General features: G+C 53.0%; 1 protein-coding gene and 1 long non-coding RNA gene across 3 annotated transcripts in view; one reads left to right on the top strand and one right to left on the bottom strand.

Moving 5' to 3' along the window:
* Positions 1-2,973: 2,973 nt before the first annotated feature.
* Positions 2,974-5,835, bottom strand: LOC134738660 (uncharacterized). The gene is made up of 2 exons (XR_010124578.1): positions 5,675-5,835; positions 2,974-5,553 (listed from the first exon to the last, which is right to left on the bottom strand). It is a non-coding gene; the product is annotated as an uncharacterized LOC134738660 (long non-coding RNA).
* Positions 5,836-9,408: 3,573 nt separating this feature from the next.
* The window catches only part of RAB40B (RAB40B, member RAS oncogene family), a 40,118-nt gene continuing 21,557 nt past the window's right edge, over positions 9,409-27,969 (top strand). For both annotated transcript variants that reach the window (XM_054459891.2, XM_063656391.1), the window contains exon 1: positions 9,409-9,654. In XM_054459891.2, coding sequence (XP_054315866.1) covers positions 9,513-9,654 — 142 coding nt within the window. In that variant the 5' untranslated portion in view covers positions 9,409-9,512. The remainder of the gene's footprint in view (positions 9,655-27,969) is intronic.

The raw sequence follows: 27,969 nt of genomic DNA, 5'->3' as shown, positions 1-27,969 counted from the left end.
ACCATCTTGGCCAGGCTGGTCTTGAACTCCTGACCTCGTGATCCACCCGCCTCGGCCTCCGAAAGTGCTGGGATGACGGGCGTGAATCACCAAGCCTGGCCAAAATAGGTTTTCTTTCTATAGCAGAAGAGCAGCTGGCCCCCTGGCTGTGAATGCTTCGTGAGTCATCAGCTAACATACATCCAAACTGCTCAGCTGTTAGTTTCTATTTACTTCTTGAAGCAGAGGAGAGAAAAAAGAAGAGTTAATTGCAATGCTTGAGTGCCTGGCTTTCAGGGAAATATGGTCAGTGTCTTTTTACAGTTCCTCAGTCTATTTTTATCTAGGCATCAGAGAATGAAACTTAAGAAAGAAATGCTTTCCAATAGTCCGATGGTATAAAAATGTCACATTATGTAAATAAATTCCTTGTGTATTGCCTAGAGGTGGCAGGTATTCCTCCTCCCCTCCACCTTCCACAGCAGGGACCCCCGAGCCCCATAGCCGTGCTCTAGGCCAGAGACCGCCAACTGATGCCGCAAAACACCCACCGCAGGGCAAACTGCAGAATGAGTTCTTGCTGCAAAAACACAACCCACGTCTGGCCGTTCCTCAAACCATCGAACGGAGAGCTACCGCGTGATCCAGCAATTTTACTCCTACATATGTGCCCAGGAGAAATTCAAACACATCCACGCAGAGGCTCGTATACAGTGTTCACAGCAGCTCAACCTGCAGTGGCCAAGAGACGAAGCCACTCAAGTGTCCATCGAGGAAAGAACCGATGGACACCATATGGCATTTCCATATGATGATATTATTCAGCCAGGGCCGGGCGCAGTGGTTCACGCCTGTCATCCCAGCACTTTGGGAGGCCGAGGCAGGTGGATCACGAGGTATCAGGAGTTCAAGACCAGCCTGGCCAAGATGATGAAACCCCGTCTCTACTAAAAATACAAAAATTAGCCCGGCCTGGTAGCACGTTCCTCTAATCCCAGCTACTCGGGAGGCTGAGGAAGGAGAATCACTTGAACCCGGGAGGCAGAGGTTGCAGTTAGCCGAGATCACACCACTGCACTCCAGCCTGAGTGACAGAATGAGACTCCGTCTCAAAAAAGAAAAAAAGAAAGAAAGAAAAAATAATTACAAAAAATTACCAGGGCATGGTGGCATGTGCCTGTAATCCCAGCTACTTGGGAAGCTGAGGCAGGAGAATCGCTTGAACTCGAGAGATGGAGGCTGTAGTGAGTCAAGATTGTGCCATTGCACTCCAACCTGGGCAACAGAGCGAGACTCTGTCTCAAAAAAAAAAAAGGGGGACTTCTTTTTTTTTTTTTGAGACAGAGTCTTGCTCTGTCTCCCAGGCTGGAGTGCAATGGCATGATCTCGGCCCACTGCAACCTCTGCCTCCTGTGTTCAAGTGATTCTCCTGCCTCAGCCTCCCAAGTAGCTGGGATTACAGGCATGTGTCACCACACCCAGCTAATTTTTGTAGAGACGGGGTTTCACCATGTTGGCCAGGATGGGCTTGAACTCCTGACTTCAAGTGATCCGTCCACTCTGGCCTCCCAAAGTGCTGAGATTACAGGCCTGAGCCACTGCGCCCAGCCCCAAAATGTAGGCGCTTCTGACACACGCTACAACACGGATGAAACTGAAGGACGTTATGCTCAGTGAAATAAGCCAGCCACAGAAAGACAATACTGTGTCATTCCACTTATACGAGGTCCCTAGAGTTGTCAAATCTGTAGAGATGGGACGTAAATGATGTTGTAGGGGTCGAGGGAGGACGGATGGAGAGCTGATGTTCGGTGGGACCAAGGTTCTGTTTGAGGAGATGGAGAAGACCTGGAGATGGAAGGTGGTGACAGCTGCACCGCAGTGTGAATGTGCTTAACGCTCCTGGACACTGCACTGGAAAAGGGTGATGGTAAGTTTCATGTCACCTACATTTTACCACCATGTAAAAATCAAAACAGGCCAGGCACAGCGGCTCACGCCTGTAATCCCGGCACTTTGGCAGGCTAAGGCAGGTAGATCACTTGAGGTCCGGAGTTCGAGACCAGCCTGGCCAACACAGAGAAAACCTGTCTCTACTAAAAATACAAAAATTAGCCGCGTGTGGTGGCTCATGCCTGTAATCCCAGCTACTCGGGAGGCCGAGGCAGGAGAATCACTTGAACCCGGGAGGCGGAGGTTGCAGTGGGCCGAGATCGCACCATTGCACTCCAGCCTGGGCGACAGAGCAAGACTCCATCTCAAAATAAATAAAATAAAAACCAAACAAGGCTGGGGCTGTGCTGCAGTGCTGACCAGCTCCAGTGAGGGAGGCCGAGGCAGGACAGTGACCAGCACGGTTTCTCTGAGTCCCTGTTTCCTCAGGCAGCAGCAGGAATGATAACCTCCACCTCTCAGGGTTTCTGGGAGGCGAACGTGGGTGAACCTCGGATGCCCTGAGGTGGTCCCTACCCGTCGACCACCAGGACAAAGGCCAACCTTGGGAACATGCCTTGCAGTGCAGGGACAGGATGACGATCTCGGGAGAGAGGCTGCCACATGGACATCACATTTCTGTCAACCAGTGCTCTTCAACTGTTGGGAAGGGCAGCACCCCCCACTCTGACAATTCTGGGGGCATTTCTGATTGTTGCAGGAGGTGGCGGTGTTGCTGGCATCTAACGTACGGGGGCGAGGACACTGCCCAACACCCCACAGTGCTCAGGGTGCACCCCAACCAAGAACCCTCGGCCCCACGCATCCACGGGCTGGGTTGGAGACACCCTCGCTTAGTGCTGAGGGCCATCCAAGGGCCCCTGGACTGGAGGCCGAGGGGACAGCCACACCCACCTCCCTGCTCAGGCTCTATGGGGTGGGCTCCACATTCCACAACTTGCTTCCACCCTCGGTGGTGCCCAGGTCCCCGCCCCACCATGGGCCCTATTATGGACCAAATGTTTGTGTGCCCCCAGATTAATCCACTGGAACTCCACCTGCAAAGTGATAGTCTTTTATGGACCAAATGTTTGTGTGCCCCCAGATTAATCCACTGGAACTCTACCTGCAAAGTGATAGTCTTTGAAGATGGGGACTTTGAGCTCCCGTCTTTGGACTCTGCAGCTGCAGACCAGTCCTGCATCCTCACTGTCCCCAATCCACACCTGCAGGGCCAGATGGCCCATGGCAATCAAAATGATGGAGCCACTTCTTCCAGGGTTCCACCGACTCAAAACCAGCTCAGACATGTCCCCGTGCACTGCGCGCCCTGCCTGGCTCCGAGGGGTGGGAGGTGGTTCATTAAGAGGCTGCACAGTGGTGAGCACGAGCCGGGAGTGAAGAGGTTTGGGTCCGGGATTTGGGTTGTCCTGAGGACAGACCACCCACCTGCCTGAGCCTCCCATTTCCTATGAGTGCGGGACTCATTCCTATGGGCGTAGGAATGCCGAGGGGGAGTGTCGGGACGACAGGCAAGGTGGGGGGCATCCAGGGACCGGCCAGGTCCCGGGAAAGGCCCGAGGCTGCACTTCTCAGCCCTCACTGACCCAGCGCGTCCGGCCTCAGCTGTGTCTGGAAACGCGCCAGATGCCTGCAGAGAGCCCACACTCCCCTGGGCGTGGTCGTGGTCTCAAGCTGTTAGAACGTCACCCTCACATAAATGGGAGGTGAACACACGTTAGGTTCACCCGGCTCACGAGTGGGGTGCCCGGAAAGACTCAGGAGCTGGCTGGAGACGTTCCTGAAAGCTCCGATTCTGCAGCCGGTAGAAGCAGCAGTGACCCAGAATTGCTAAGTCAGACGCCAGGCTGCTGGGTCCACAGGACCAAAACCGCTGGGCCAGGCAGGGTCACGTTTTCCATTTTCTACAAGTTCACTACAAACCTTCCAGGGCTGCGCAGTCGGCGTGGAGGAGAAGTCAAAGGTCATTCCCCGGGGAGGTGCGGTGGCATTGCCCTGTGGTCAGCCCCGCCCCGGAGGCGACGGGTGTGTCCACTGATGGTTCTGATGGGACCAGGGCAGAGGGGCTTCCTGCCGGAGCTGTCGCCCCCCCGGGTGGAGTCCTGAAGGACCCAGGGGCGCTGACCCAGTGAGAAGGGCCACGCACGTGCAACACGGGGGCCTGGTTTGCTCAGGTGCTGGAGTGGCACGAAGTATTCCAGAAACACATCGTCTGGTGTCCTCAGCAAAACAGCTGAGAAGAGCAGACGTGGGCTGTGCCCTCTCATGGGGCAGGAGCAGAAGCCACAACAGGGCCATGAGCTCGGCGCTGCCGGGAGGCGCGGCCAGTGTGAGCAGGGCACGTGAGCAGGGCACGTGAGCAGGGCACGTGGGCTCCGCCGGACTGCAGTAGAGGTGGGGGTGTGAAGAGGTCAGGTGAGGGTTGGGTGGGGGTCGAGTGGGGGTTGCGTGAGAGGTGGGAGTTGGGTGGGGGTTGGGTGAGAGGCGGGGGTTGAGCGGGGGTCAGGTTTGAGGTGGGGTTTGGGTGGAAGTCAGGCGAGACAATGAGGTGGGGCCTGAGGGGTCTCAAGGGTGGATGGAGAAGCCCCCGAAGCCCCCCAAGCACTCACCCCGGGTCTCTTATGTCCCAGCCATGGCCAGCAGCCGTCCCCGAACTCTCCCTGCTGTGCCCAAAGGGCGGAGCCAGTGCCCGGGGCCCTCACACGCTGGGAAGACCGGAGACCACAGGGCTGGAAGGCGGACGCAGGCTTCCCCTCTGAGCATTTGGAAGGCACGCGCTGTCTCCCGTTGGGGGTGGGCGCTGGTGCAGCTGTGTTTGGAGAGTCCCCTCCCCACTTAGTCCTCAAAGTGGGGTTCCCGGAGCTGTAGCATCAGCACCATCTGTAACCACACTGGAAATGCAGATTCCTGGGCCCCCAGTGCTGAATGGGAGCCTCTGGGTGTGGCCGCTCCAGCGTGAGAACCACCGGCGTGGGGCTCTGCTTCTGAAGGGAAGAGGGGAATCGAGACTGTGTGAGGGGCAGCGGTGCAGGGGTCCCGTAGTGCAGGGGAGAGCAGAGAGGCGCCTGGAGACGGCCTCTGCCTCGCCCACCAGCCGCATCCAGCTGTGACCTTGTTGCCGCCGCCCCCGCTGGCCCTCCCGGCTGGAAGCTGCGTCATCTGCTGGGGTTTCGGTTGCGTGCGCTCAGAGGACGCACTGAGATGCAGAGATGTGGGGACCCAAGCATGATGAGACCCCCAATGTAGCTGATTCACCCGGAGGTGGGTGCTGATCCCCACTGGGGAATTCCCTTATATGGGAATTTGGGCCTGAGAGTGAGTGAGGCCGTTCTCTCAAACCTGGGGGCCATGTTTTCTCCTGTAAGGAGGGAGCCTCTCTGCAGCGACAGGAAGACAGGCAGGCACCGTGGAAGGAACAAAGGGGCAGGTGGGCCGGCCTCGCCGGCACTGGGTCCCTGGCTCAGCTACTTCCAGCCCGGCCACACCTGGCCCTTCCCACAGCACAGCCGATCAGCCCTTCCCAGCTCACAGGAGACACTCCCAACCATCCTTCCATAACATCGACCTCATGCTCAGGCTGGTTCAAGTTGTATTTCCACTGTTTGCACATCACGGACGGAACTATTTTAAAAATGAAAAACATGTTAGCCTTTAAGCTAAATTTGGAAGAAGAAAAAGAAAAATGCCCCCTCCCTGTGCCCCCTCCGTGGGAAAATGCTGAAATAGATATTATGTGAATTACCGAGGCCGGTTTAACTTCCAGCAACAGAAAATCCATCTGGAGGTGGCACCAAGGAGCTGCTCTGTGTCACAGGACAGGAGGCTCGTGGGTGGGCCTACAGTGCCCAGACGCTGAGAGGGGACTTGGAGTGCGGGGTTCCCGTTTGCGAACCCCCAGCAGACGCCCTCATGTCTCACTGCTGGAGTCTCCTCGTGGGCCACACCTACGTGGTCACAGGAGATGGGCGTGGCTCAGAGCAGTTTTCACAGTGGGGCCCATGGACCCCCACACGTCTCTGAGACCCTTTCATGGTCCTATTGGATTAGAGCCCACCCTACTGACCTCCTCCTAACCTGATAACATCTGCAAAGACCAAAATATTTCCAACTAAAGTCACAGCCACAGCTTCCAGAAGGTATGATTTCAATAAATCTTTTTAGGGACTCTGTTCAACCCAGACAACCATCACTTCATACATGGTGAACCTTTGTCTCCTGTTTTCTCACGATTGCAGACAAGCCTAAATAAGATGACTTTTTTTTTTTTTCTTTTTTGAGACGGAGTCTCGCTCTGTCACTCAGGCTGGAGTGCAGTGGCGCGATCTCAGCTCACTGCAAGCTCCGCCTCCCAGTTTCACGCCATTCTCCTGCCTCAGCCTCCCGAATAGCTGGGACTACAGGCGCCCGCCACCACGCCCGGCTAATTTTTTTGTATTTTTAGTAGAGACGGGGTTTCACCGTGTTAGCCAGGATGGTCTCGATCTCCTGACCTCGTGATCCGCCCGCCTTGGCCTCCCAAAGTGCTGGGATTACAGGCTTGAGCCACCATGCCCGGCCTTTTTTTTTTTTTTTTTTTTTTTTTTTTAAAGATGGCATCTCACTCTGTTGCCCAGGCTGGAGTGCAGTGGTGTGACAGTGGCTCACTACAACCTCTGCTTCCTGGGTTCAAGTGATTCTCCTGCCTCAGCCTCCTGAGTAGCTGGGACTACAGGCTAGCGCCACCATGCTCAGCTAATTTTTGTATTTTTAGTAGAGATGGCGTTTTGCTACGTTGGCCAGGCTGGTCTCGAACTCCTGATCTCGAGTGATCCACCCACCTTGGCCTCCCAAAGTGCTGGGATTACAGGCATGAGCCACCACGCCCGGCCTCACCTCCACCTTCTGATGACATTTTACCCGTGGAGAAGCATCAGTAAATGTTCCTTTCATTCCTTCTGCCCACTGAGGCCTAGTCTCCAGAGCAGCTCCAGGCCATGGGTGGGTGGACGTTCAAGGAGATTTCAGCCTGGCCACAGGGAGGACTATTCCGATGATCCGAGATGGACAGGTCTGGAAGCCTGGCTCTGAGTTGGGCAGAAGGTGGGCTAGTGCTGTCCAGACACCTCCAGCCTCTGCCTGGACTTTACACATGTACTGAAACTGGGGAGGAGGGAGAGGTATCCCACCACAGGACTGTCCCTCAGGAAGCTGGAGGCCCTGGTGGGAGGAACACTTCTGCTTTGGCTTTAGAAATAAACATCTCTGTTTGGTGAAAGCAATGTTTGGGGCAAGAAGATGGATGCCATATCTGAATACAGCCCTCTTCTGATGTGGTTATTTTACCTGGCCCTCCAGGTGGGAGTGGCCATGTTCCAGCTCAGCCAAGGCCAGCTTGGAGGTGACAACTAGGAGGTGGTGAGGACCTTCTGTGGGGCAGGAGAAGAGCAGACAGGGGCTCCCCCATCACCTGTCCTCTGCAGGAAGTGGTCTGGCCACCCCTCTCCATGCCCCACTGTGAACACTGCTGGACTGCTGGGTGTGACCCCGAGGGTGGGCTGGGGGCCTCCTGACCCCTATTGTACAGTGAGTCTGGACGTGTAGGTGGGGAGCGAGCAAAAGAAGGTACCCTTTCCTTACTAGGTAATATCCATGTGACCCACAGCTGATTGGAACATGGAGACTGAGGGTTAGGGATGGGAAGCAAACTCCCCTGAATTCTTTTTGGCAGAGTGGTGGGGCTGGGGACTAAATGCCATCTTTCTCATAGTTTTCTAGCATCCATCTTCCATCCTCTTTTCTTCCTCTGACCTTCCTTCTAAAAAAAATAGTGCTGTAATCCCAGCATTTTGGGAGGCCGAAGTGGATCACTTGAGGTCAGGAGTTAAAGACCAACCAGCCTGGCCAACATGGCGAAATCCCATCTCTACTAAAAATGCAAAAATTAGCTGGGTGTGGTGGCACATGCCTGTAATCCTAGCTACTTGGGAGGCTTGAACCCAGGAGGTGGAAGTTGCAGTGAGCCAAGATTACGCCACTGCACTCCAGCCTGGGCAACAGAGCAAGACTCTGTCTCAAAAAAAAAAAAAAAAAAAAAAAAGTGGCTGCATTAGTAACTAAAGCAACTAATCAACCAATGAACAACAGGTGTTGCAAACTAAATTGGCATTCCAAAGTAAACATTTTCTAGGTCCAAATGAATGCAAATGACAAATATAATAATCTTGACTTCAGTCTCTTTTGTAATTCTTCTTCCGCTCCCTCTTCTGTTCCTCCCCCACAAAAAAATTTCTAATGGGGTCTAGAGCAGTTCCCTACACAGCGCAGGGTGGAGGGGATGAAGTAGTGCGGGCATTATCCTTCTTCTTGGACGGAGCTAGCCCTTTGCCTGCTGCCTGAATTCTGCACCAAATAAACCAATGTGCACCTGGTGAGACCCTCAGAGCGAAGGGCGGGACTCAGCCTGGCACCCCTTGCTCTCTAGAGCAGAGGAGAAGCGAAAAGGCTGGAGGGTCTCACCCAATGCTCTCCTTCAGCACGCACGCAAACACATGCGTGGATGCACAAACAGGCAAGTGCACGCACACACAGGAGCACATGCATAGACAGAAGCAGCACACGCAGACACACACATGCAAAGATGCCTGCAAAGGCACACATGCACACGCACATACATGTGCAGACACCTGCAGAGGCACACATGCATACGCAGACACACAGATGTGCAGACATCTGCAGAGGGACACATGCACACGCAGACACCTGCAAAGGCACACATACACACGCACATACATGTGCAGACACCTGCAGAGGCACATGCACACCCAGACATGCACACCCACGAACACATGCACACGTACACAGGCGCATGTGCACACACAGGCATTCAGGCACGCCGCGTAAATGGGGCAAGGACGAGGCCCTGGATGAACCGTCGGGAGAGACCGCGAGCCTGTATTCTACGGCGACAGGGACTCCTGCGGCGAGGCGGCCTGCGGGGGCCTTCCGGCCGCGTCCGCGAACTGGACCGACCCCGAGCCCCACCCGGCCCGGCGCCCGAGGTCTCCCTGGTGGGCAGGTGGGGAGGCCCCACGCTGGGACCCTGCACCGCCCCTCGCCCCTCCCGACGCGGGGCGTGCAGACCCGACGACCGTGGGAGCGAGTTGGTGGCGCTCACGGGCGCACGCGAGAGTGTAAACACCCGGCCCCACCCCCTGCTCGCCCCCACCCCGCCCCGCCATTGGCTGCGGAAGCAGAGTCCCCGCCTCCTGCTTGTTCTGGCTCCGCCCCTGCCCCGTCTCCGGGCCTCCATTGGCTGTGGCGACAGCGACCTTTCAGGAGGGGCGGGTGGGCGTCAGCCCGGAGGCGGTGACGAGAGTAAGATGGACGGACAACCACGCCAATGAAAGCGCGCAGCTGCCCTAGCAACTGCGGCCCACCAATGGCGGGGCCGGGCGGGGCTGCGCGCTGTCAGCGCTGGGCGGCGGGGCGGGGCCGGCGGCGAGCAAGGACTCGGGGCCCGCGCGGCGCCTCTCGGGGCCGGGCCGCCGCCTCTGCGCTCAGCCCCGCAGGCCGGGCATGGGTGGAGGCGCCGGGCCGGCACGATGAGCGCCCTGGGCAGCCCCGTCCGGGCCTACGACTTTCTGCTCAAGTTCTTGCTGGTGGGCGACAGCGACGTGGGCAAGGGCGAGATCCTGGCGAGCCTGCAGGACGGCGCGGCCGAGTCCCCGTACGGCCACCCGGCGGGTGAGCGCGGGCGGAGGGCGTGCCGGGGTGCGGACGCGGGGCCGGGGAGGGGCGCGGGGCTGGGGAGGGGGTGCGGGTGGGGGTCCGGGTCCGGGGGCGCGAGACCGGGCGGGGGTCGGGAAGAGGCCGGGGCGCGTGGCCGGGGAGGGTAGGAGTCCGGGTCCGGGGGCGCGGGGCTGAGGCGGAGCGCTGTTCGCGGGCGGGCCTTTCTCCGCCCGGCCCTGGCCCTCGTGCGGCGGCGTCCCTGTTGCACCCCCGGTTCCGCTCGAGGCCCCCGCGGCGCAGTCTCCATCCTTCTCCGCAGTCTGCGCGCAGCGGGAGCCCGCGGCTGGGCCGGGGGCTGGGCTCCTCCCGACCTGGGGCCGCCGCTGTGGGGACCCGGGGAGGACTCGAGTCCGCACGTGCGCGTTCGGTCGCGGGAACAGGAGGGGCGGGAGGGGACGCGAGCTCCGGGGCGCCTGGGGCGGAGCGCGGCGAGCAGGTGCCCAGGGGCTGGGTCTGCGCGTGGGTCGGAGGGGAGGGGAGACCAGGGTCTGGTCCCGAGGCCAGGGGTCCCGCGTGTCCGGGGGAGAGGAAGGAGCACAGGTGACTCGCGTGCGGAAGAGGGGACCCCCCACGACAGCGGCCGGAGAGGGGGTTGGGGCGAGGGGAGGCCGGAGCGCCCAGAGCTCCCAGGCAGGCAGCCCGGGGATCCCCCAAGTTTGAGGCTTGAAAGCCGGCGCCTGGCGAGGGGGTGGACGGCGCCGGGGAAAGAAAGGCGGGGGCAGGAACCCAGGAGAAGGGGGAACGCGCAAAGGCGAACACCTCGGCTGGGAGTGAGGAGCAGGCGGGGCCTTCACCCACCCGCATCCCTGGAACAGCCTGGACAAGGCCGACCCTGAGGCTGTGGAAGGAGCCCCGCCTGTGCCCACCTTCCTGCCGCGCCTCGGGGCTGAACCCACACTTCCAACAGAGACCTGCTCTGGGTCCTGAGCGGAGGAGGGCAGCCGGGCGTGGAGATGGAGTCTTAGTGGGAAGGACCTGTCAGCTCTGGGGCCTGGGAAGGGTCTGGGAAGCCCCAGGTCCAGGGTCCTGCCAGAGATGAACTTTGCGGGAGAGGGTGGGAGGAAGCGGGATCTGAGGCTGCTCGGTAGAGGGTGCAGGCTATCCCCTAAGGGCAGCTCCAGGCAGGCGGCGTGGGCACTAAGGGAGTGTGGCACGGCTGGAGGGGGCGGCCTGAGACTGTGGAGCGTGGGGTGGGACTCAGGTGCCCGGCCACACCTCAGCTTAGGGGAGGGGGTGAGAAATGGGCAGAGTTTGGGGGAGCAGCTGAGATGGGCTTGGGCTCCCGACCAGCACCCGGAGGCCTCCTGAAACTGCAGCACGCGGGGGAGTCTCTGGCAGCCGGTGGGTGCAGAGTGTGCTCCGTGGAGCAGGAGGGGAGCCTGCGTCTCTACCTGTTCCCAGGCACTACTGCCCCCGCATGTCCTACCCCCCTTCCCGCTTGGTGGCAGGTCTTTAGGACCGTGGTGTCCAGTAGGATGCCATGAGCCACGTGTGGCTGTGGAAGTGTAATTAGAAGGAAAGAGAACAAAAAGCTTCCATTAGTCACATTTCCAGATAGTTCGGATGTCGCTGTGGCAAAGTTCGCGGGCCAGCGCTGCCCTGGAGATTGAGCGCCTGGAGGACAGGGCTGGAGATTGAGCGCCTGGAGGACAGGGCTTTGTCCGCACGGTGCCCTCGGGGTCTGGGCTCAGTGAGGGATGAACCCTGCCAGAGCTACAGGAATAAAGCACCCAACAACGTGTACGCCCAGACGAATGTGGCGCTTTAAGAGCTGTGCGTGTTTTGGGGGAGCAGAAGGTTGACAGTGTTGAGTTTGATTGAAGGTGAGTGCCGTGGGGCGTGTCTGAGAAGGGCCACGCGCAGAATGTTTGTGAAACTTCCTTCTGGTTGGTTTGAACGGAGGCTCAGGGATGCTTCTGCTGCATGACTTTTGGTTGCTACATGCTGAACTGAGGACGACCCAAAACCATGGACCAATGCTTTGTAATAAAGGCTTTCCCTTGACACCGAGGGAGGATTTAGGCTAAAAATACACCTCCCACCGGGCCGGGGGCAGTGGCTCACACCTGTAATCCCAACTTTGGGAGGCCAAGGCGGGCGGATCACCTGAGGTCAGGGGTTCGAGACCAGCCTAATCAACATGGAGAAACCCTGTCTCTACTATAAATACAAAATTAGCTGAGCGTGGTGTCACATCCCTGTAATCCCAGCTACTCGGGAGGCTGAGGCAGGAGAATTGCTTGAGCCCGGTAGGCGGAGGTTGCAGTGAGCCGAGATCGCACCATTGTACTCCAGCCTGGGCAACAAGAGCGAAACGCTGTCTTAAAAAAAAAAAAATCCTATCAAGAGCTTTGTTGTCTACTTGGCATGAGCTGCTGTAGAAAAAAACTGATATCATGGGTGAACCCTTGCAGGTTTTTGATTTACCAAATATTTGTTTTAGAGTTAAGAAAAGGTGTTCTGAAAAATAGTAAGAAGTTGAGATCATTATGTTTTGTTTTTGATTTTTTCAGAGACAGGGTCTTTTCTGTCGCCCAGGCTGGCGTGCAGTGGTGTGACTGCAGATCACTGCAGCCTTGACCCTCCTGGGTTCAAGCCATCCTCCTGTTTTGGCCTCCTCAAATGCTGAGATTATAGGCCTGAGCCACAGCCCCTGGCCATGGTTTTTTTTTTTTTTTTTAATGACATGTTTCACTGAGAAACAGTATAGGTGCTTGTTATTGAAAAGTGAGGGCAGCCGGGCGCAGTGGCTCACAGCTGTAATCCCAGCACTTGGGGAGGCCGAGGTGGGCAGGTCATGAGGTCAGGAGTTTGAGACCAGCCTGGCCAACATGGCGAAACCCTATCTCTACTAAAAATACAAAAATTAGCTGGGCATGGTGCCACGTGCCTGTAATCCCAGCTACTCAGGAGGCTGAGGCAGGAGAATCGCTGGAACCCAGGAAGTGGAGGGTGAAGTGAGCTGAGATCGCACCATTGCACTCCAGCCCAGCGACAGAGTGAGACTCCGTCTCAAAAAAAAAAAGAAAGAAAGAAAGATGAGGGCGTTCGTAACTCCACACTCCATTTGCCTCCACTCAATTCCTCCTGAGTTTTGTAGCCCAGGCTGTTATTTTTATATTGTCCAGGTTTATAGCCCTTGCTTCTGTATCGTGGCTGTAGTGCCCGCAAGAATTTAGTATCAATTCAACATTTAAATACAGTCAGTGCTCACCAAAGTCCTTTTACCATTTCTGTGTCTGTTCATTGTGCTGTCCCTCTTAATCAGCTAGATTTCATTATCAGTCATTTTTTCAGAAGGACTCGAGTATTTCCTGAGTGTTTTTTTTTTGTGTCTGAGAATGTCTGCCCGTGGTCTTTATCTTTGAACAATATAGAGATATCTTGGCTGGGTATAATACTCTTAGGTTTATTTTCTTCCCCAACACTTTGCAGCTGTCGTTCCACCATCCCCTGCCTCACATGTGCTGCGGGGAAGCCTGAGGTCGGCTGATTTTTCCCCTTGTGGAGGCGTGTCCTTCCCTTCATGAATTTCTGAGGAATTCTTTCTTTTTGTCTCATAGTTCTTCTGCTTAACCAGACCATGTCTCAGAGTTGAATGTTTTGTGTTAAACTTTTAGTGTGCATGTATTCTTTGAGTTTCCAGGTGTGTGTGTGTGTGTGTGTGTGTATATATATATATATATATTTTTTTTTTTTTTTTTTTTCTTAAATGTAGTCTCAATCTGTTGCCCAGGTTGGAGTGCAGTGGTGTGATCTCAGCTCACTGCAACCTCCACCTCCCAGGTTCAAGTGATTCTCCCGCTTCAACCTCCCAGGTAACTGGGATTACAGGTGCCTGCCACCACGCTGGGCTAATTTGTTTTTGTATTTTTAGTAGAGACGGAGTTTCACCATGTTGGCCAGGGTGGTCTCGAACTCCTAACCTCAGGTGATCTGCCCGGCTCAGCCTCCCAAAGTGCTGGGATTACAGGTGTGAGCCACAGTGCACGGCCTGAATTTTTCTGATTATCTTATGCCTTTCCTATTTGTTGGTAATTTTGATTTCAGTAAACTGTTCTAGCTGTTTCTAACTTATTGATTAGTTTAGTAAAGATATTATTTTCATCTCCTAATTTTCTCTTAGTTTTGGAGTTTTCCTTTTTTTTTTTTTTATTTTTGAGATGGAGTCTCGCTCTGTTGCCCAGGCTGGAATGCAGTGGTGCGATCTCAGCTCACTGCAACCTCTGCCTCCCAGGTTCAAGAAATTCTCCTGTCTCAGCCTCCCGAGTAGCTGGGACTACAGGTGTGTGCCACCATGCCTGGCTAATTTTTGTATTTTTAGTAGAGACGGGGTTTCACTTTGTTAGCCAGGATGGTCTGGAACTCCTGACCTCGGGTGATCCGCCTGCCTCGGCCTCCCAAAGTGCTGGGATTACAGGCGTGAGCCACCGCGCCTGGCCTATATGCACTTATGTGACTGTGTCTCTGGCCCCCGTTATGTGAATGAGACTCTCCCATGTTGTGTGAGGCTGTGGGGTGTTAATTCTCATGGTGTGTGACATCCCTTTTGTGACTCTACCATGATTTATTCTCCATCCTGCGGGTGACGGGCATTTGGGTGGTTTCAGTTTTCTGACTATTATGGCTTGTTCTGCCATGAACATTCCTGGTACATATCCTTTGCATTTGTGTTGAAAGTTACCTATGCGTGTGAATCGCTGGGTATCAGGCATGCAAATGTCTGCACAGGTTTCCCTGTAGTAGATTCTCCCAAAGCATTTTTCACTTGGTGCTCCCACCAGCAAAGCCAGAGGCCCGGCTGTGTCACCTTCCCTCCCAGCACGGGGCTGTCTCTGTCCTTCTGTGGTGTGTAGTTTGCATTTCTCTGATGACTAATTGAGCACTTTGTCATACGTCTATGCGAAATTCCTCTTTTGAAAAATGCCCAAGTTGGCCTGGCCTGGTGGCTCACACCTGCAATCCCAGCACTTTCAGAGGCCGAGGCGAGTGGATCACCAGAGGTCAGGAGTTCGAGACCAGCCTGGCTAACTTGGTGAAACCCTGTCTCTACTAAAAATACAAAAAAAAATAGCCAGGTGTGGTGGCGGGTGCCTGTAGTCCCAGCTACTCGGGAGACTGAGGCAGGAGAAGCACTTGAACCCGGGAGGCGGAGGTTGCAGTGAGCTGAGATCACACACCAGCCTGGGCAACAGAGTGAGACTCTGTCTCCAAAAAAAAAAAAGAAAGAGAAAGAAGAAAAATGCCCATCTTGTGTCTGTTTTTTCATTTAGGTTGAATTTCTTTCAATGATTGCTAGGAGTGTTTAAAATATAGATTCTGGCTGTGAGTCCTTTGTCGGCTGTGTGATCCTGGATATCCACTCTCATCTGCACGTTACCTTTCCACTCCTTCAATAGTATTTTTGGATGAACAGAAGCTCTTAATTTTAACATAATCCAAATTATCAGTGTTTTGTGGTTAGGACTTTGGGTCCTGTTTAACAAAACTTTGCTGCTCCCAGATAAAAAAAAAATGTTGTCTACAAGCATCGTTTTACCTTTGACATGAATGGCTGCCTCCAGCTGGGGTGAGGCCTGAGGCAGGGATCAAGACGCACTTTTTTCAGTTGGATGCCCCCCACCCCCACCCTGCATTGCACGGCCACCGTTGTCTCAGCCCGGAGCCCGCTTGTGGGTCTGGGTCTGCACCGTTGGCCCGCCTGTCTCTCGTGTGTGTGCCCCGGGGCAGACTCTGTCTTCTGTGGATGGACGTGCCCTGTGCTGGCCAGGGCAGTCAGGTGCATCTTGTCCTTGCTCAGGCAGCTGTGCCCAGGTGTTCCCTTTGCTCTGATACAGTCAGCGAGGCCTGGATTCTCCCTCCTGGGCATTTGTCTTCCTCTCAGTCTGTAGTTGGAGGGTGGAGTTCTTGGATCCTGGACCCTGTCGGCAACCTGAGTCCACGGACCGTGCGGACCCCACTGCTCTGCCTGTCACCTGAGTCCACAGACCGTGCGGACCCCACTGCTCTGCCTGTCACCTGAGTCCACAGACCGTGCGGACCCCCACTGCTCTGCCTGTCACCTGAGTCCACGGACCGTGCGGACCCCACTGCTCTGCCTGTCACCTGAGTCCACGGACCGTGCGGACCCCACTGCTCTGCCTGTCACCTGAGTCCACGGACCGTGCGGACCCCACTGCTCTGCCTGTCACCTGAGTCCACGGACCGTGCGGACCCCACTGCTCTGCCTGTCACCTGAGTCCACGGACCGTGCGGACCCCACTGCTCTGCCTGTCACCTGAGTTCACAGACCTGACAGACCCCACTGCTCTGCCTGTCACCTGAGTCCATGGACCATGCGGACCCCACTGCTCTGCCGGTTACCCAGGGAAATGTCTTCTGTTCTGCAGCACACTTCACACACGCTGGTACCCCTGTTTCCTGGTGGCCTGGACCCCGTTTCCGTCTGGCAGCTGGGTCCCCGGTTCAGGCTCTTTCCCCTTGGAAGTTCCATTTCTCTCCAGGCAGGGGTAGAAGGAAGGCATCACCAGGCTAGCCCAGGATACGGTCGGGGCACAGCAGGGCCCTGCCTTTCTGCCATCCCAGCTGGTGTTTCCAACACCGGATTGTGTCCCTTCTCTGAGTGCTGAGTTTTCTGCCTTTTGCACATTTTTTTTTGTTTGTTTTTTGAGACAGAGTCTCACTCTGTCGCCCTGGCTGGAGTGCAATGGTGCCACATCGGCTCACTGCAACCTCTGCCTCCTGGGCTCAAGTGATTCTCCTGCCTCAGCCCCCCGAGTAGCTGGGATTACAGGTGTAACGTGCCCAGCTAATTTTTGTATTTTTAGTAGAGACAAGGGTTTCACCATGTTGGTCAGGCTGGTCTCAAACTCCTGACCTCAGGTGATCCGCCCGCCTTGGCCTCCCGAGTAGCTGGGATTACAGGCGTGAGCCAGCGCGCCCAGCCTTTTGCACATGTTTATTGGTGACAGGGAGGGGGGTGGATTAACTACACCAGATGCCACCAGCACATGTTTATTAGTGACAGGGAGGGAGGGGGATTAACTACACCAGATGCCACCACGTCTTGCCTCCCACCCTTTCCCCCAGCATGAGGCCCTCATTGTCTTCTCCAATCCTTTCTCCTGGCTGTTTCTTCAGTGTCCTTTTCCCAGCATGAAAGTCCCATTGTTCTTTCTTAGTTTCATTTTTGCTAAGAGCTAATAATAATAACCCTCACTTACTGAGAGGGGGAATCATCTTGAGAGAGGTTATGTTGTGAGGCCCAGAGAGGCTGAGCCACTCCCTCAAGACTACACAGTACGTGGACGCACCGGGGTGCAGGTGCAGGGCCTGGCCCTCCCCTCTGTTTCCAATGTTTAATGTTGGGAGAAGGCTCCACTGAGGGAGCTTTTCTTCCCGGAGAGGAGCATCAGAGCCTCTGTTACGGAAAGTGACACAGTTGCTGGGGTTTGCTCCTTCCTCTTTACCTTGGACAGATGTTCCCCTGGGACACGCGTGCCCACTCCATGCTCCTCTGGGGCACACGTGCATACTCCATCTCCCTCCGATTCTGCAGATCTTCCCCTGGACACACGTGCACACTCTGCTCCCCGGGAACACACGTGCACACTCCGTGCTTCCTCCAATTCTGCAGATCTTCCCCTGGACACACGTGCACACTCTCTGCTCCCCGGGGACACGTGTGCACACTCCGTGCTCCCTCCGATTCTGCAGATCTTCCCCTGGACACACGTGCACACTCTGCTCCCCGGGAACACACGTGCACATTCCATGCTCCCTCCAATTCTGCAGGTCTTCCCCCGGGGACACATGTGCACACTCCATCTCCCTCCAATTCTGCAGATCTTCCCCTGGACACGTGTGCACACTCTCTGCTCCCCGGGAACATGTGTGCACACTCCATCTCCCTCCAATTCTGCAGATCTTCTGGATACATGTGCACACTCTCTGGTCCCCGGGGACACGTGTGCACACTCCGTGCTCCCTCCCATTCTGCAGATCTTCCCCTGGACACATGTGCACACTCTCTGCTCCCCTGGACACGCATGCACACTCCATGCTCCCTCTAATTCTGCAGACAGAGGTAGATATGCCGCTTGATACAGCTACTCTTCTGGTTTCCCTTGGCAACCACCTCGAGATTTAAAACACGGTTTTTAAAGTCATCGCTTTCAAGTTTGAACTGAAAGTCAAATCATATTTTATCCTGCTTCTTTATAGTGCAATTCTTAAGGAGGAGATGGTTTTCTACTTCTTTTTTTTTTTTGAGATGAAGTTTTGCTCTGTCGCCCAGGCTGGAGTGCAGTGGCACGATCTCGGTTCACTGCAACCTCCACCTCCTGGGTTCAAGCGATTCTCCTGCCTCAGCCTCCTGAGTAGCTGGGATTACAGGCGCCCACCACCACATCCAGCTAGTTTTTTGTATTTTTAGTGGAGACGGGGTTTCACTGTCTTGCCCAGGCTGATCTTGAACTCCTGACCTCGTGATCCACCCGCCTTGGCCTCCAAAAGTGCTGGGATTACAGGTGTGAGCCACCGCATCCAGCCAGTTTTCTACTTCTTTATCTCCTGCGGTACCACTTGTGAGCAAATTAATTTTTAAAATACATTGCGTTTTAAAAATTGCGTCATAAATGTTTCTATGCGTTTGAAAATAACACCATTGCATTGTATCAAGTTTTCCCATTAGAAGCCCTCAATTCGGCCGCAACTCGCCTGTGTCCTGCAGGGTCCTCTCCCTGCCCTGATGACCCGTTACTTCTGGAACCCCAGCCCCAGGTGAACCTGATTTCCAGTGACGGGCTGGGAGAGGCTCAAAACAAGCCAGCCAGGTTTCTCCAGGCAGAGAGAGGGTCAGCTCTGGGGACTGGCGGCCTACCCATCGCCCCTGAGTCCCCTGTCACCAGGCTGTCCACCAGCCTGGCACCAGGCACCGCCGTGGTGCAGAGTGGACGCCGCTGGAGCAGGCAGACCCGCAGTCCTGCCTCATCCTGCCAGCCGCACCTGCTCACTGCTCCTCCTGCCCCAGGAGTGCAGGCTGCTCCGCGCTGGGTGCATTTGGAGTGAAGACAGCGGCAAGGGGCGTCAGAGGCAACAGTGGAATCAGCTGGTATGTGCTGGCTGTGGGTACTGTTCACATTCCGAGATGTTTTTAACCTTTATTTTAAACATTATTCCCAGGATTCTTCAGCTTAATTAGCTCTATACACACAAAACCTGAAAAGAGCAACAGCATCCAAAGGCCTTGGGCATAAAAATATTAGAGATCTAGACTTTATCAAACAAAACAATTTTTAAATTTTTTTTGAGACAGAGTCTCACTCTGTTGCTCAGGCTGGACTTGGCTCACTGCAACCTCTGCCTCCTGGGTTCAAGCAATTTTCCTGCCTCAGTGTCCTGAGTAGCTGGGATTACAGGCATGCACCACCATGCCCGGCTAATTTTTGTATTTTTAGTAAAGACGGGGTTTCACTATGTTGGCCAGGCTGGTCTCGAACTCCTGACCTCAGGTGATCCACCTGCCACGGCCTCCCAAAGTGCTGGGATTACAGGCGTGAGCCACCACACCCGGCCCAAACAAAACTGTTTGTTTATTTATTTATTTATTTTTGAGACGGAGTCTCGCTTTGTCACCCAGCTGGAGTGCTGTGGCGTGTTCTCAGCTCACTGCACCCTCCGCCTCCCAGCTTCAAGCACTTCTTCTGCCTCAGCCTCCTGAGTAGCTGGGATTACAGGCGCCTGCCACCATGCCTGGCTAATTTTTTGGTATTTTTAATGGAGATGGGGTTTCACCATGTTGGTCAGGCTGGTCTCGAACTCCTGACCTCGTGATCTACCCGCCTCGGCCTCCCAAAGTGCTGGGATCACAGGCGTGAGCCACCGCGCCCGGCCCAAAACAATTTTTAAAAGTGGTCATGAGGGCCAGGCATGGTGGCTCACGCCTGTAATCCCAGCACTTTGGTATCGCTTGAGCTCAGGAGTTCAGACCAGCCTGGGAAACATAGGGAAACCTCATCTCTACAGAAAGTTTAAAAATTAGCTGGGCGTGATGGTGACTTAGTGTGTTTTGGGCCCCAGCTGGCAGAGAGAAGGATGGACTGATGGACGCTCAGCACCAGGAAACAAAAACTTTCAGGGATGTAAAGTCTTTTTTGAAAGCAGGTCTGGCTTATTGCCCAGGCTGGAGTGCAGTGGTGCGATCACAGCTTAATGGAGCTTTGACCTCCTGGGCTCAAGCAGTCCTCTCACCTCAGCCCCACAGTTGGCTGGGACTATAGGTGCATGCCACCATGCCCGGCTAATTATTTTATTTTTAGTAGAGAGAGGGTCTTGCTATGCCACCCAGGCTTGTCTTGAATTTCTGGGCTCAAGCGATCCTCCTGCCTTGGCTTCCCAAAGTGTTGAGATTACAGGCATGAGCCACCGCGCCTGGCTGGAGGCGTAAAGTCTTGAAGGCACCTGCCCTGCGTGATCGGCAGCCAGTCAGGAGAGCTGGTTATCCGGGAACCCTGTGCTTCACTTCTCAGTCTCTCCGAGGATGCCAGCACCTCTCACAGAAGCTGGCGGCCATGTCCTGGAGAGAGAGCCCCAGAAAGCTGTCAGTGGAGAACAACAAGGCCATTGTAACAGATCTTGGGGTTTTCTCAGCTAGGAATGAGCCTCAGGCTGTTTTTACTTTATGTGGGTTATGTATCCCGACCTCTTGCAGCTGATAATTAATTAATTACCCTCCCCGAAATGTGACTCAGCGAAGTTTGCTCATGAATTTGAATCAACTGGTGTGTTATTTATATTTGTGACTTGTGATAGAACTGGCATTTTGTTTGACTAAAAATAAAAGTAAAAACAAGTTTACAGAGGCGTAAATATACATATTAAACTCTAGTGACCCTAATACATAAGGCCAGAAGTTATTATCTTAATAAGAAAGAGTAAATAGATAAGTATGAAGAGTATGAAATTTTCTCTTAGATTAATAACATCCTTCTGGAAATAAAGTCTGTTTCTTCCAGCCCAGGATGCCATGTATGTTTGAGGAGAGAACGCTGTAGTACACTCGCGGGTTCAAATCCCGTCGTGTTGGTTTGACGTTGGAGAGACACAGAGGCCAGCATCATCAGATCTGGGCATCATTGGGGGTGTGGGAGGGGCCCACAAACAAGAGTCTTCCATGCCCTTGACCTCTGAGCACCCTTCCCCCCAGCACTGGACAGGAGAGTCTTCCATGCTTCTGAGCTCTGAGCACCCTTCCCCCCAGCACTGGACGGGAGGGTCTTCCACGCCCCTGAGCTCTGAGCATCCTTCCCCCCAGCACTGGACGGGAGGGTCTTCCACGCCCCTGAGCTCTGAGCACCCTTCCCCCCAGCACTGGACGGGAGGAGCGTGGAGGAAGGTGGGGGGCTCCAGAGCTGCTGAGTGAAGTGGCTTTTGGATGGGCTGCTGTGACTAATGGAAAAGAGCTGCCGAGTGAAGGGGTTTTTGGACAAATTGAAACAGAGATTTACTCTCTCACAGTTCTAGAGACCAGAAGCCCAGAATGAAGGTGTTGCCTGGGCCATGCTCCCTCGGCAGGCTCTAAGCAGAGACCCTTCCTGACTCCCCCAACTTCTGGGGTGCTGCTGGCAGCCTTCAGCATTCCGTGGCAGCACCGTTGCAGTCCCTGCTGTCTGTCATCACAGAGCCTTCTCTCCTGGGTGTCTGTGTCCCCAAATCTCTCTGTGCTTATAAGAACACTAGCCATTGGATTTAGGGTCCACCTAACTCAGTATGACCTCATCTTAACTTGATTACATCTGAAAAGACCCTTGGCCAGGCACAGTGGCTCATGCCTATAATCCCATCACTTTCGGAGGCCGAGGCAGGTGGATCACTTGAGATCAGGAGTTCGAGACCAGCCTGGCCAACATGGTGAAATCCCATCTCTACTAAAAATACAAAAATTAGCTGGGTGTGATGGCAGGTGCCTGTAATCTCAGCTACTTAGGAGGCTGAGGCAGGAGAATCACTTGAACCCGGGAGGTGGAGGTTTCAGTGAGCTGAGATCGTGCCACTGCACTCCAGCCTCCAGCCTGGATGACAGAGTGAGACTTTGTCTCAAAAAACAAAAAAAAGAAGGCTGGGTGCGGTGGCTCATGCCTGTAATCCCAGCACTTTGGGAGTCTGAGGCAGGCAGATCACGAGGTTAGCAGTTCGAGACCAGCCTGGCCAACATGGTGAAACCCCATCTCTACTAAAAATACAAAAATTGGCTGGGTGTGGTGGTGGGCGCCTGTAATCCCAGCTACTTGGGAGGCTGAGGTAGGAGAATCGTTTGAATCCAGGAGGCGGAGGTTGCAGTGAGCTGAGATTGCACCATCACACTCCAGCCTGGGTGACCGGGCGAGACTCCGTCTCAAAAAAAAAAAGAGGAGAAGAGATCCTGTTTCCAAATCAGGTCACATTCTGAAGTTCTGGGTGAATGTGAGCCTTTGGGGGACACTTCAACCCAGTATAGATAGATGGTGAAACCTGAGAGGACAGTTTCATTCTCATGAAGGAAGAGCTGGGCACCCAGGGACCCTGTGGGTCCCCTCTTCTTGGAGTTTCAGCACTGGAGCCCCTGGCCCTGTTCGCTCCTGTTGGCTGGGGCCCTGGATGGGCCCCTAGGACCTGCCCCGGAGGCAGGCTGGGTGCCTGGGGCCCGCCCCATCTGAGTGTTTCACTGCTGGGCTGTCTCCGTGGGACCCTACGGGCTACATAGCTCATTCTGCCGGTCGTCCATGCTTGGGGTTGGAGCACTGAAGCTTTGTCCCTGTGTGCGGCGAAGGAGTTGGTGACTCTAAGGAGGCCCCAGGAATGTGCATTTAAGTGCACGGCCACATTTGAGAACCACTGCGTGTGCTGTCTCTTTCCACGGTGTTTCTCCTCCTCCTCCCTCCCCATCCTCCTTTTCCCTTCTGGCCCATTTCCCCCTCCCCCTCCCGCCCCCTCCCTCCTCCCGCCCCCCTCCCTCCCCCCTCCCCCTCCTTCCCCCTCCCTCCCCCTCCCTCCCCCTCCCTCCCCCTCCCTTCCCCTCCCTCCCCCTCCCTCCCCCTCCCTCCTCCCGCCCCCTCCCCATTCCTTTCCTCTCCCGCTTCCTCTCTGGTTTTATTGAGATATAGTTTACTTACAGTAAAATTTCTGCCTTCTTGAGTTTTTTTTTTTTCCTTTTTTGAGACAGAGTTTCACTCTTGTCACCCAGGCTGGAGTGCAATGGCGTGATCTCGGCTCACTGCAACCCCTGCCTTTGGATTCAAGCAATTCTCCTGCCTCAGCCTCCTGAGTAGCTGGGATTATAGGTGCCCGCCACCACGCCCAGGTAATTTTTCTATTTTTAGTAGAGATGGGGTTTTGCCATATTGGCCAGGCTGGTCTCGAACTCCTGACCTCAGGTGATCCGCCCGCCTCGACCTCCCAGAGTTCTAGGATTACAGGCGTGGGCCACCATGCCTGGCCCCTTCTTGAGTTTTGACAAAGACAGTTGTGTGATCACCATCACAGTCAGGATGGAGAACACCTCCACCATGCAGAAGTTTCCGCAGCCTCTTTGTAGGCAACCCCTCCCCAGCCCCAGCTCCTCAGCCTCCAATGTGCCTGCATCCCAGAGGCCTTTGAGCCTGGCTCCCGTCACTCAGCAGCCCTGAGCCTCTGAGGCCATCTGACTTGTCAGGTGCGCCAAGAGCTCATTGCTTTTGATTGTGGGACAGTAGAGATGAACCACAGTCCGTCACCCACCCACCCTCTGAGGAGGGTTTGGGTGATTTCCAGCTTTTGGCGATCTATGAAGAAAGCCACTGTACACGTTTATGTACTCGTTTTTGTGCAAACTTGTTTTTATTTCACTTGGGTAAAATATCCAGGGGTGGAGTTGCTGGGTCATATGATAAATGAATGACTAACTTTACAAGAAACTGCCAAACCCTTTTCCACACTGACCACACCGTTTGCATCCCTGTCAGCAGTGTGTGAGTGTTTCAATTGTCAACATTCTTTGGTTTTGTTTTTTTAAATGTTAGCCACTCATAGGTGTGCAGTGGTATCTCATTGTAATTTTTTTTTTTTTTTTTTTTTTTTTTTTGAGACAGAGTCTCTCTCTCTCTCACCCAGGCTAGAGTGCAAAGGCGCGATCTTGGCTCACTGCAACCCCTGCCTCCCGGGTTCAAGTGATTCTCCTGCCTCAGCCTCCCGAGTAGCTGGGATTACAGGTGCCTGCTACTACACCCAGCTAATTTTTGTATTTTTAGTAGAGACAGGGTTTCACCACGTTGGCCAGGGTGGTCTCGAACTCCTGACTTCAGGTGATCCACCTGCCTCGGCCTCCTAAAGTGCTGGGATTACAGGGGTTAGCTGCTGCGCCTGGCCAGTATTTTATTGTAATTTTAATTTGCATTTCCTGTGCTCATATACCATCCTCGTATTCTCTTTGGTGAAGTGTTTTTTTCAGATCTTTTGCCCAATTTTTCTTTTCTTTTCTTTTTTTTTGGAAACGGTGTCTTGCTCTGTTGCCCAGGCTGGAGTGCAGTGGTGCAGTCATAGCTCACTGCAGCCTCCACCTACTGGGCTCAAGTGATCCTCCCCCGTGTTTCCCCAGTAGCTGGACTCCAAGTGCACACCACCAGGCCTGGCTAATTGAACAAAGAAAAGTTTTGTAGAGATGAAGGTCTCACTATATTGTCCAGACTAGCCTTGAGAGATCCTCAAGAGATCCTGGGCTCAAGAGATCCTCCGACCTCGGCCTCCCAAAGTGGTGGGATTACAGTTGTGAGCCACTATGTCTGGCCTCTTTTGCTTATTTTGAAAAACCTGAATTGTTTATTTTTTTTATTGAATTTTGAGAATATTTAAATATGTTCTGGATGTAAGTCTTTACCCAGAAATGTGTTTTCAAGTATTTTCACCCAGTCTGTGCCTTTCCTTTCCATTTAGTATCTTTTAAAGAATAAGAGTTTTTACTTTTGAAGAAATCCAGTTGATCAATTTTTTTCTTTTATAGACCATCCTTTTAATGTCATATCTAAGAAATCTTTGCCTAAGCCAAAGTCACAAAGATTTTCTTCTAGAAATTTTATAATTTTAGATTTTACATTTATGACTATGGTCCAATTTGGGGTTTTTTTTGTTTTGTTTTTTGAGATGGAGTCTCACTCTAACCCAGGCTGGAGTGCAGTGGCACCATCTTGGCTCACTGCAAGCTCCACCTCCCGGATTCAAGCGATTCTCCTGCCTCAGCCTCCCGAGTACCTGGGATTACAGGCGTGTGCCACCACGCCCGGCTAATTTTTGTATTTTTAGTAGAGACGGGGTTTCACCTTGTTGGCCAGGATGGTCTCGATATCCTGACCTCGTGATCTGCCTGCCTCAGTCTCCCAAAGTGCTGGGATTACAGGCATGGGTCACCGTGCCCAGCCGGGTTCGTTTTTTAATATAGTGTGAGGTACAGATTGAGATTCGTTACTTTTGCACAGGGATGTCTAATTGTTCCAGCAGCATTTGTTGAAAAGACTATTCTTTATTGTATGGCCTTTGCACTTCGGTCAAACATCAATTGGCCATTTTTGTGTGGACCTATTTCTAGACTCAATTCTGTTCCATTTTTCTATTCATGTATTTTTTATACCAGTACCATACTGTGTTGATTAAATATATAGTAAGTCTTCAGTTTGAGGAGTCTGAGTCTTCCAGCTTTGCTCTTCTGACTTTCCTTTTAAATGTTGGCTTTGTTGATTTCTACCAAGAAAAGTCCTGCTAGGATTTTTGGTTGGGACTAAAACTATAGATCAATTGGGGAGACTTGTCATCTTAACAATACTGATTCTGTCAATCATGAACATGGTATGTCTCTCCATTTATTTAGGTCGTCTTTGATTCCTTTTATTAGTGGTTTGTAGCTTTTAATATATAGATCTTGCACTTTTTTTTAGATTTATACTCAAGTATTTCATGGTTTGGGGGCTACTGTACCTAGTGCTATTTAATTTCAATTTCTGATTGTTTACTGCTAGTATTTAAAAATACAACTGTTTTTTTCCATGTTGGCCTTGTATATTGTGATCTTACTAAATTCACTTATTAGTTCTAATAGCTTTCTTATTGGTTTTTGGAGAGGTGTATGTGCGTGCGTGCGTGCCTGTGTGTGCGTGCGTGCATGTGTGTGTGTGTGTACAGTAATGTCATCTGGTAATCGAGATGGTTTAATCTGCATGCCTTTTCTTTCTTTTTGTTGCCTTATTGCCCTGGTTAGAACTTCCAAAATGACATTGAATTGGAGTGGTAAGAGTGGATATTTTCATGGGGAAAATATTTTCTCATTTTCATGGGGAAAGCGTTCTGTTTTTTACCATTAAGTAAAATGTTAGCTTTGAGGTTCTTTTTTTAAGATGGACTTTATCAGGTTAAGGGAGTTCTATTCCTAGTTTGCTGAGAGCTTTTGTCATGAACAGGCGTTGGATTTTGTCAAATGCTGCCTCACTGAGATCACGTGGGTTTTTCTTTTTTGATTTATTGACGTGATAAATTGCACTGATAGATTTTCAAAGGTCGAACCAACTTTGCATTCCTACGATAACAGATTGCTGAATTTGGTATATTTTTTATTGACGGATTCATCTCTTTTACTTTATATTTTTACTTTTAATTTATTGTATAGTAAGTTATTTTAATGATTGGAATCACAGTGCTAGAGAAATCCCCCATCTGAACCCAGTTCTGGTGGCTCCAAAGCCTCCACACAGAGCCTTGAGATGCTTTGCTTCAGGGTTGTTTGTCTCACACTCAGGGCCTGGGTCGCTGGGTGAGGCTGTGCTCATCCAAGCAGAGGGGCTTTTTTCCCTACACGGTGTCCGACTGCACTGGTTAACTACTGCTTCCTGTATTAGGAGACTTCTGCCACACGGCTGCTTCTAACTGTTCAGAGGTATTACTCTCGTTTGCCTTTTTGTCTAGAAATGTAATATTTCCTACCATAGGTAAGTTATGTTCCCTAGGAGAGCCAGCAATCTTTGAGTTATATAAATTGATTTTTAGCCAAATCTTCACTAAGGAGTTGGGGGTGGGGGAGCTCATTTACTGCTTACCTACCAAAAACTCATGTTTTTTGAGTTAATATATTATCACATGTAGTGTTTTGGCAACTGTGTTCAATGTATATGAAGCAGATATATTTGCCTTCATTTTTAGCTAATTTTCTCTCAAACATCATTTTCTTTTTTCTTTCTTTTTTTTTTTTTTTTGAGACAGAGTCTTGCTCTGTTGCCCAGGCTGGAGTGCAGTGGCACAATCTCAGCTCACTGCAGCCTCTGCCTCCCGGGTTGAAGTGATTCTCCTGCCTCAGCCTCCTGAGTAGCTGGGACTACAGGCACATGCCACCAAGCCCGGCTAATTTTTGTATTTTTAGTACAGACGGGGTTTCACCATGTTGGCCAGGCTGGTCTCAAACCCCTGACCTTGTGATGCGCCTGCCTCGGCCTTCCAGAGTGCTGGGATTAAAGGCATGAGCCACCGTGCCTGGCCCAGAAATTATATTTTAGAATTAAAACATTTGTATCAATACTTCATATGAAAAATGTTAAAATTACATATATCATTGTATGTATTACTATTATGTAGAAAGAAAATCATATATATACATAAACAGTGAAATGAACTACACTGAAATATTAATTGTGGTTGTCCATGGGTGATAAGATTGTAGTGGTAAATATTTAGTGCCAAGCATGAATGACTTGATTTTAAATAAGCTTTTTCATATACAATATTTTTTTAACTTCAGAAGCAAAGAGTGTCAGGCAGCCTTGGTGGGGTGGCCTCCTGGAACCCTCCAGCCTCCAGCCAGGCCTTTGAGTTGAGAAGCTCACACATGTGGAGGAACTGCCATCCCATCCCCTGAGTGGCCCCGCCCAGAGCTCACACCCCTCTTTGGCAGGTGGTGGCCATGGCGGATGGGGCTCCTGCCTGCGACCCAGGGCCAGGGCAAGACTGGATCGTATGGCCACTCCCCTGGGTGTATGGGAACTTAGGAGAGACCCAGGCCCTAGTGTGGGATCCAAGGCTGCATGAGACCTCCGTGAGAGAGGTCACCCCACCCTGAGAGCCCAGGCCTGCCTGAGTTGAGCCCTCGAACCCTGCCAGGCCTCCAGTCTGAGCAGGATGGGCCAGCCCGAGGACAGCTGCCCCCTTCTCAGGCCCTGGGAGTTATGGTCACAAGATGTCCAGCCCCACAACCATCCTCAGGGAATCCAGCACTCTGATGGG

Source organism: Pongo pygmaeus, chromosome 19 (genome assembly GCF_028885625.2).
Source record: "Pongo pygmaeus isolate AG05252 chromosome 19, NHGRI_mPonPyg2-v2.0_pri, whole genome shotgun sequence".
NCBI lineage: Eukaryota > Metazoa > Chordata > Mammalia > Primates > Hominidae > Pongo > Pongo pygmaeus.
The sequence above is the reverse complement of the archived record's forward strand: the minus strand, read 5'-3'. Positions and strand labels throughout refer to the sequence as shown.